Below are 10,244 nucleotides of genomic sequence, written 5' to 3' on the forward strand. Positions count from 1 at the left end.
AAATAACTTCCAAGTTATATTATTTGCAATACATAAAGCCGAGTTTCAACAAGTTGCATTACATTGTGAGGCCGTAAAGCCAACGAGTTTGTACCTAGTGGTCAATCGAGCGCCGCAATGTAATGCAAGTTGCACGATTTTTCTTGCAAGTCTAAACTCGGCTTAAAGCTTGCTATTAATAAAATGACAGGCGAAACAAAGGTCTTGCATAAAATTGCACAAAGTAATTGATATTTAAATAAATTTTAGGCAGGTATTAAGAGCAAGAGAAACCCACACAGAGGTTACCTAAGCCTCGCTTAGTTATTGAGTGGGTAAATTCTGCCTTTCTCACGAAAGTACCGGAGACAATGAATGACCGAATCCTAAACAGGCCCTTTACTTTACTAGGTACGAAGTGCAAAATTCGAACTTCGTTCTGACACTTATACTATTTAAAACGAGAGTGAGAGGGACGGCACGATACGGACCTCGATTTTCGAATTTCGTAGAAGCCCCTCAGGATTATTGAAGGCTAGAGCCAGCAGCATTAAATTGTTATGCTATTAAATCTTTATTTACTTTGATTTTTCACAAGAACTTAAGATCTCAAAGTGATTAATTGCTGGAATTTGAGACTTAGTGTGTATTGTGGGCTGGATAATGGTATCAGCTTCTTGTCTAATTTTGTTCCAACTTATTTCGATGTCCTGTCTCGTAGTCAAGTTCGAACAGACTACGAATCGAATAATGTATCTGCCGCGGTAAGTAGCCGCTACCATGTAAATTTGTTTCTTCTCAGTCAAATTTTCTAACAACTTTTTCGTAACAATGTCTCCGTCCTTCAATCTGAAGCAAACTAATCCCATTGATGGCTCCGGTTCTACCAAAAACCTGTCGTCTTCTCGAACTAACTTAGCAAAATGCTGCGCCAAGCTGATTTGGTTTCTGAGGTGGTTTCTTATGCCTTCCGCGCCGTATATTCTCAACACAGTCCATAGTTTCAGAGCTCTGAATCGTCTGCCGAGAGGTATTTGCCAGTGGCGGTAATCAGGGATTTTGATGTCAGTCTTTACATCGTCTAAATAAATACGCTGAATATCAAATGTGTTGATTAGGTCATATCCATTTTTTACCCACATTGCAGAACAGTCGAAATTGACAAGCATCCATTTATGGGGGTTGAAATCAAAGGAGTCTGCGTATTCAACTCCCTTCATCAACCCTCTGAATTCGGGGCAGATGAAGGCTGCTCCGGCATAGGCTGCGTCAACGTGTAGCCAGACGTCGGATTCATTGCACACTGGACCCAGCTCGTACAATGGGTCAAAGGCGCAGGTTCCTGTGGTGCCAAGATTGGCAATTACGTAGCACGGTATCAAGCCTTTAGCTCTGTCCTCTTCGAAGGCGTTCTTAAGAGTTTCCCCTCGAAGTCTTCCTTCTGGATCAGATTTGAGTAATCGCATTTTCATTGATCCAAGTAACCCAGATTTTTCTACGGAGGAATTGCATTGGTCAGATGTGTAAGCTACGAGTTTAGCGTTGAGTTCTCCTTCATTGAGGGTAGGATCGTTGCGCATGAGCCTGTGAACAGTTTTGTTTTTGGCCACTAGCAATCCGACTAAGGTCGCTTCACTAGCTGATCCCTGCAAAAATAATTTTATTAAAATCATAATTGGACATGATGACCTTGCACGAGGTTGACCGTTACGTTGATAATTAAAAGTTGGTAATTGTATCATATGTGATTTCAGGCTCATTTTATACGAACCTGAATTACTCCTCCTCCCGGTCCATCCGAGCAGTTAAGGAATTCCTCTGGCAGTCCAAGTAATTTGCCCAACCAGTTCATAGTAACCACTTCCAGTTCTGTGCATGCAGGGCTGGACATCTGCAAAGATACAAATACGAAGTAAGTTGATACATTTTTAAGGTATCCATGGAGACCGAACTACTTTAAAAAGAAATATGAATCCTTTTCATGCTCTATCCCGTAGGAATTCAGAAAGTTCCCTTTTAATGTATAGGTACCTCTAGGATCCTCAGGAATATTACCAAATTTCAAGTCTCTAGCCTGGGCTCTCTAGTTGTTAAGTGATTTAGGTAGTGCGTTGGCCATCAATCAGTCAATCAATCATGCAGCACTTTACTATAGTAAGTAATAGATTGAAATAAAATAATGAATAGTGAAAAATAATGAATACAGCGAAGCGTCACTAACTAACGGGCAGTAGAACTCTAATAAATGTTAAATGTATATGTTATGGACCAAGTGATTGATAAGGGCATTATTTATAATGCCCGGGCATTATGGATAATGACAGGCTTCCGGGCATACTGGGCAGTGATTATTATCTAAACTTCATTATTTATCACATTGTCAGGTCATTATGAATATTGCTACATGCTCATTCAGCAATTTGATTAAAACTGATTTTTGGCCAACTGAAGTCTGATTCAATCAATCGGAAAGTTAGGTGCGACGACGAGCGCAGCGAGGAGGAGGGTGTTAGGTTCAACTGCGACCAAAACATGTAACAAACAGTGATAGAGATTTTTCATAATGCCCGGGCATTATGAAAAAATACCGATTTTTCGCTTGGTCCAGAAAATATATAAACCAAATGAACAAGTACTATAAAAAAAACCTACCCAACTAAACCCAATAACGGCCAGGCTGTCACTGAGCAGCCCTCCCACAATTCCTGGGAACGAGCTTCCAGTCGGATAAAAGGCGTGGAACTGCGGCGAATGCCAGTGAGTTATCTGAAATACAATGCCGAAGTTAGTAAGAGATCTGAGGCCGTATTGTCTAACGTCTGGGTGTTCGCGATCGTAATCGCATTCACCATCTCTTTCACCCTCACTACCCTCATCTTATACCTTGTGATAGAAAGAAGTGGTGAAGACGATTGTGATTCCCTATGTTAAATCTAATTAAACAAATTTAATCAACATACTTTAGGTATTCTTATGTGCACTGTTTAGATTTGCGTAGAAATCGGATTGTAAATATTTTTTTTATTATTTTAAAATATGCCATGCCAATAAGTCATAATCCTACTAATATTATAAATGTGAAAGTTTGTGAGTGAGTATGTGAGTGAGTGAGTGAGTATGTTTGTTACTTCTTCACGCTGAAACGGCTGGACGGATTTGGATGAAATTTGGCGAAAAGTTAGTTTATAACCTGGATTAAAACATAGAATACTTTTTATCCCGGTATTCCCACGGGATAGGGATAAAATCTTGAAATAACAACCTCTGGGCTTAGAGTCATGAAATTTTTGTATGTAGGTAGTTGGAAGTTTGGAATAACAGATAGGTGACTTTTTGACCCGATATTCCCACGGGATACCTAGGGATAAAATATTGAAATAACAACCGCAGGGCTTAGAGCCATGAAATTTAGTACGTAGGTAGGTAGCTGGACCTCTGGAATAACACATAGGCTACTTTTTATCCCGTTATTCCCCCGGGATAGGGGTAAAATCTTGAAATAATAACCGCTGGGCTTAGAGTCATGAAATTTGGTACGTAGGTAACTGGACGTCTGGAATAACACGTAAGGGACTTTTTGACTCGATATTCCCACGGGATACCTAGGGATAAAATCTCGAAATAACAACCACTGGGCTTAGAGCCATGAAATTTGGTATGTAGGTAGCTGGACCTCTGGATTAACACACAGGCTAATTTTTATCCCGATATTCCCACGGGATAGGGATAAAATCTTGAAATAATAACCGCTGGGCTTAGAGTCATGAAATTTGGTATGTAGGTAGCTGGACCTCTGGAATAACACATAATCTATACTTTACCCCGATATTCCCACGGGATAAGGATTAAATCTTGAAATATTAACCGCTGAGCTTAGAGTCATTAAATTCGGTATGTAGGAAGCTGGATGTCTAGAAAAACACATAGACGACTTTTTGACCCGATATTACCACGGGATACCTAGGAATAAAATGTCGAAATAACAACCGCTAGGCTTAGAGGCATGAAATTTGGATGTAGGTAGCCGTATGTCTGGAATAACACATAAGTACCTACGCTACTTTTTATCCCGATATTCCCACGGTATAGTTTTGTAACTAAGGGACCCCATACATCCCTGTATTATTATTATTATTATTTCGTATTTTTTTCTTTAATTGTATACTGTAGTTTTTAAGTATTTTATTTGTAATTATTTTATTTTGAAAAAAATGACTTTCTGCCAAGTTTCTTGCGGCGCATTCTTCTTAGCAATGATGGTCTTTCCGAAAGCGCTGGTAGTATAAAAAATGACGTGTAAAAGTGCCCTTTGCCGCCTATTTACTGAATAAATGATTTGAATTTGAATTGAATTTTGAATTTTGCACACCGAATAGTTTACGCGTGCGAAGCTGCGGGTAAAAGCTAGTATTATTATAGAAATTAAGATGTCCAATATTTAAACGATCACTATAAATGTTGATAGGTCGCTACCTTACCTACCTTACCTTGCCACCTTATTTTAATAATTATATCCGAAGGGAATATAATTAAGTATAACCACTACGCTTATTGATTATATCCGTACTTAGTTAATTTAAATTCAGACTACGAGTAAATCCAGTTTTACAATCGCAAACACCTTTTGGGGTACTATTTTTTGTACATTTTGATTTCCTATATTTATAATTTAAAGTTATTGCATTCCAATAGAAAAGATCGGTTAGTTAACAAATGAATACAGACGCCAGGCATAATTGATTGACTGAAGTCATTCAAGACATCTTTCCAGCTCTCCGGCTCTTCAGGAGCATTTTCTGGTAAGAGTTTCAGCAAATATCCTGGTTCCACTGAAGGCAGCACATCCCTGAAATGTAAAAAAAAACCGTGCGAATAAAAGAAGAAACTGACTGACTGATTAGTCAATTTAACCTTTGTAAGTACCCTGATGTGTTAACCAGTCGATGGGTCGAACAGCTTAGTCGATTGACACATCAAGGTACAGTTTTTAACTACTGACTGAGAGAAGGATCTTGAAGTTGGCAAGAATGTCGGTTTTTTGTAATGGGGGCGAAGCCGACTGCGTAAGCTTGTACAGGGTCAGAATTTTACAAGAGTCGGCCGGTGTTTTTATTTATTTATTTATTTTCATTACCTATTATAGTGGTCAGATTGCCTTGATCGTTAAAATTTTCATGTGTGAAAGAAGGAACGGTCAACTAATAAAGCTGCATTGCATTTTTTTTATTCCGGTTTTTTTTTTTTTAAATAGATAAGATGTGTTTATTTAGAATTACACTAAGTGACTAAGTGAATGAATACAATACATAAGCTATATACAATTAATTACTTTAGTAATATTTAATACCTTTAATAAGAAACAAATTATAGACATTTATTTATTTATTAATTTAGGGTTTTTGGAAACGGCTCTTATAATTGCGATAAAATTTTCTATGATGCGAACAATATTGATATAGCTTGCTCATATCTCTGGGAAAACGCTTGTTATAGAGTTTTAGCCCGTGGGGAGCTCGGTCACCCATAACTATTTACGTACTTCTGTACCTCAAACTACATAAAAACTAACTAAGACAAGATATGTGATCGGAGAATCAATAAATGGCTTGGTATAGAATAGTCCCGCGCTTAAAAAAAAAATCTCGCTCAACTCTCTCGCTTTACGAGTATCAGGGGAACACATTCCCTCTTTCATAATGCAATAAAGTGTTATGTCACAAAAATTAACGGAAATTGTACATCTAATAAATAGGTTATTCGCCGCAGCTTGCTTGCTCATTAGTCAGGTATTATCGAGTAATTTAATTCTTCAACAAAAACTAAGGTATCTTTCGTGCCTTGAACGATTAGCACAAAGCAATGGAAAATATTATGTTCTTTTAATGACGTGACTGGACAATAGAATGAATTGTCACCTGCGAATAACTGTACCTAGTTAGTGGAGGTTTTTTATTTATTTAGGTGGGTATTCATTTATTTAATTACTTTTGCCAGCTAAACTTACCAAATAGGGATAGGTACGATATGTGATAGCATAGCATTTATAAATAAAACAATTCTTAATTTTTTGATTGATCCTTTTATGTAACTTATATAGTTATATGTACGTGAAAAAATGTTATGCGAAATAACTTCATTTCCTATTTATAATTATGATTCCTACGATAAGCTCAACTTCTCGTATTAGGTATATCAATATTAAGTATTTAGGTATTTCAATTTCATTAAATCATCAATCAATGTCCTACAACAATAGCTATTAAGATCATTTTGTAATACTAACCAATGGATCTGAGCTGAGTAAATAAATTATTATAATTATATCACTTCTGTTCTGTTGTTTCACAGTTTTATTGTTAAATTAGATGTAAAAAATAATCCACGATTATTTAAGGTTACAAGTATACATGACAATATTCGTAAAGGTATAGGTACCTACTGATGTTACTAAACGCCTGATTTAAAAAAGCAATTGATTCAAATTAGGTTCTAACAGTTTTCGTTGCATACGGCTGTACTGTCCACAAAATAAGTGTTAATAACGATACATATTCCGAACTCATATGATCCATATTCCTCCAATCTGTTTAATATATTTTATGCAATGCAATTATTTTGATATCTGCTTTATTGCCCATGAAAATTGAACTAGAATGTAAGTAAATTTGTCACTTTGTCACAAAGTGTCTCAATTAATTAATAGGAGACATATATTATGCCATGCATCAAGTAATTTTAAGCTCTAGTATGAGGAAAATAAAAAAAAAACGTTTGTTTCTAATAATAATAAGTACCTGGGCGACCGAGCTTTGCTCGGGCTAAAACTCGATAATAAGCGTTTTCCAAGAGACAATACCAAGCTAGATCGAATTTGTCATCCCCGAAAACCCCTAAATATATACCAAATTTCAACGAAATCGTTGGAGCCGTTTCAGAGATCCCCGAAATATATATATAGGTATATACATATATACAAGAATTGCTCGTTTAAAGATATAGATACGAGTAGATTAGTCAGATAATACCAATCAGGCAGATTAAAATCTTCGAAAATATTTAGGTAGGTTTGTACTTGGTGCTGATAGTATTCGGTGCTGATACGCGCTTAAGTATACGAGAGGTTATTAATCCACTCAGAACGGAAACCAAACCAGTTAATTTTAATTAAAAAAAGTAAAATAGTTTATTTATGCAAAATCCAGCCCTCAGATTTAGGTAACACTATTATTTTTAAGTTTGTAAAACCTCGACTCGCTAAAACTTTACTCAAGCAAGCTGAAGTCACCAACCTTGTTCGAATGGTGTCGTAGTAGTCCGCCATCAGATCAATGGCTGCTTTGCCAAACTCACGAAACTGCTGCGAGTCCATTTCGAACCACTTAACCACCGGCCACGAACTACAAAAACCCCTTTACTCAAAACGACTAAACTGGGTGTAAAACAAGTGCAAAATTATAAGTGGTTATCTTAGCATCAGGTCGAGTCGCGCCCCGTTGACGATCAGAATGACAATGGTGTCTCGAGGCTTCGGAGCTGGATTTATAGACGTACGTGCAGGTCAGCTTTCTACGCGATGAGATCTGCCGTATCAGGTGCGCAGGCGATTGTTTGTGTTATTACATTAATGAACTTAAACCAGTTTCCTTGCTCTGCAGCTACAGGTACCAAGACTGCTGCGTCTGTGCAACACATGTTGGACTTCATGCAAAGGGCCGCCCTACTTCGCTTCCATTTGCAAAATGTTTTAAAATTTAAACAACATTTAACAGATGCCTGGGTTACTTTGACTAACATAATTTGTAGATGATTTTATTTATTTTACAAGCTTTTATTTAGTTTCACCTGTCCCGTTGTCTGTCTATCTGTCTGTCTCTGTCTGTCTGTCTGTAATCAAATCTTGCAAGTTAAATTTGACCGACTTCCAGCAGTCAGATTGACTTGAAATTTGGAATACTTATGTAAATTGCGTGACAATACAATAATCTGGTAGTGACATTCTGGTAGTTCAGCCAGTATCGTCTCCGCAGGACGGAACTCTTCAACTGTTAATGGCATCGACTTGAAATTTGGTATGCAAATGTAGTTTGAGTGACAATGCAACTAAAGTTGACAAAAAGTACAGTCAATGTTACGGGCTGGTGCCTTAAAGGCTAAAACTGGGCCTTAAGGGTCTTCGAATCTACTGAATTCAAAGACGCATCTTTAATGAGACTGACAAATTGAACATACAAAATTACTTACAACAGTAGGTACATATATGTGAAAAAAATAATTGTTTATTTTTAAGTTCATGAACGGGCGTGTTTTTAATCCTTTATTCATATTTTGTACAGTATTAAACTATTATTAATTTTAATCATAAATTACTTATTCAAAATTGATAAAAAAAGTATAAAAACATAAATTCATATAAAAAAAGTTTTGCCTTCGGCACAGTCAACAAAAAAGCTTGTATTAAAAAGATTTTTTTACCAAAAACTTGCAAATTAAATTTGATCCACTTGCCGGTTTCCGATTGAGCTGAAATTTTGCATAGGAAGTCGGTAATAAAGCGACATAACCCCATTGAGTTTGGGCTCGTTGGATTCGTTTTGACGAGTACTTTGGTCTAGATTGTAACTAGAGTCTGATATAAATATGGATGTACTTTCAAAATGTAAAATATATATCATTTTAAAAGCTTGAGGCACTAATGCTTACTACTTAACCTGAATCACATATAGTGTACGTACATAGGTACCTCAAGCTTTTAAAATGGTATATATTTTACGTTTTGTAAGTACCTACATCCATATTTATATCAGTCTCTAGAACTTGACTATCTACACACGCTTTGTGATAAATGGCACAATGATACATGTGACAAATGTTAAGTAAATTTATTTTTTTCTTTTTGGTTCATTTATTTTTTCTAATAAATGCTTGTATTTATAAAGGTTTCTATTATTTTAATTTTTTATGAATGAATGCGTGTTATCGAAAGGAAAAACCATTTTTAAACTACCTTTACACGTAACAGAGTTATAAAGGATAATTGAAATTCAAGATTAGACAGAGAAAGACATACCTAACTACGCATGTGACGCCACATGCAATGCAAGTAGCGCCATACTTACCGTATAGAAGAATAGTTATTTGTGCAACAATAGAGCAAAGTTGTTATTTGCTTCGATTGTTGAATTGAATCCCGAGAAAGCGAGGATTATAATTGAATCACGAGCGAAGCGAGTGATTCTAGGTTGGAATCCTGAGAGCAACGAGGGATTCAGACACACGAGATGCAAAAAATCTTTAGTATCGTGTGACACATACGACTTTTCACCTCAGCAGCGTGAACGTAAGGTTAGAGTAAAAGCACATATACCTACCCATTTACAAAACAAAAATATAAAAAAATATATATAAATAATCCGTTTATTAAGAAACACAATACATACAATAATCACATTTAAAACCTATACTCAAAAATGATACTTACTTAAAGTCACCAAAAAGTGATTCAAAAGTCTCCAGCATGTAGAGAAGTTTTGAATTCGGAACGAAAAAGTGTCCAGTAGGTAGGTACGATACAAAATCTCATACTCATACATAACATGCATTGTAATTTGAACTTAAAACTGCTTGTAAAAATAAGTAATTTTTGGTACTGCAAAAAAGCCTCATCTTTGGGTTTAATATGATTTTATTAGGGATTTTCAATTCAATATAATATTATTTTATAACCTAACCTAACCAACAAAAAGTTGAAAAACGCCGCAATTTTAACACTTCAAAGTTTAATATCTCAAAAACGGCTGAAACGATTTTGTAACCATCGCTAGAAAACCTGCTATTATCAAATAAAAAAAAACCGGCAAGAGCGTGTCGGACACGCCCCGAAATAGAGTTCCGTAGCCATAACGAAAAAATAAGTAATATTTTTCTTTCGTATTTTTTACGGAATTCCATAGTTAGTATATTTTATACCTTAGGCTGCTATTTACCTACTCTTAAACTACTTTTCAAGCAAACTTAACCGTTATAGTTTTCCTTGAAAGTTTGATATATTTAACTACCATCCTGAATTTTTCAATTTTTCCCCCACTGGTTTAGAAGATTTCCACCCACTGGTTTAGAAAGATTTTAGAGAGATTTTTTTTTGTACCATTTTTCGCGCATAGTTTACATATATTCGTGCAACAGTACAGCTTTCTAGCATGATAGCCCTGAAGCAAAGCCCCGGACGGTCAGACAGACAGACAGACAGACAGTGCGAAACTATAAGG

At 36.1% G+C, this 10,244-nt stretch overlaps 2 protein-coding genes and 1 long non-coding RNA gene across 3 annotated transcripts in view; 1 reads left to right on the forward strand and 2 right to left on the reverse strand.

Moving 5' to 3' along the window:
- Positions 1-10,244, forward strand: part of LOC141444342 (uncharacterized) — a 208,539-nt gene that overhangs the window by 91,494 nt on the left and 106,801 nt on the right. The gene's annotated exons all lie outside the window — the stretch shown is intronic.
- The window catches only part of LOC141444341 (irregular chiasm C-roughest protein-like), a 213,308-nt gene that overhangs the window by 84,690 nt on the left and 118,374 nt on the right, over positions 1-10,244 (reverse strand). The window lies entirely within an intron of this gene.
- On the reverse strand, positions 103-7,537 carry LOC141444319 (aromatic-L-amino-acid decarboxylase-like). Its single transcript, XM_074109849.1, has 5 exons — positions 7,269-7,537; positions 4,705-4,825; positions 2,632-2,745; positions 1,751-1,870; positions 103-1,625 (listed from the first exon to the last, which is right to left on the reverse strand). Exons 1-5 carry the CDS (start codon positions 7,346-7,348, stop codon positions 558-560), a joined length of 1,503 nt encoding a protein of 500 aa, XP_073965950.1. The 5' UTR covers positions 7,349-7,537; the 3' UTR covers positions 103-557.

This window comes from Choristoneura fumiferana, chromosome 29 (assembly GCF_025370935.1).
Source record: "Choristoneura fumiferana chromosome 29, NRCan_CFum_1, whole genome shotgun sequence".
Classification (NCBI taxonomy): domain Eukaryota; kingdom Metazoa; phylum Arthropoda; class Insecta; order Lepidoptera; family Tortricidae; genus Choristoneura; species Choristoneura fumiferana.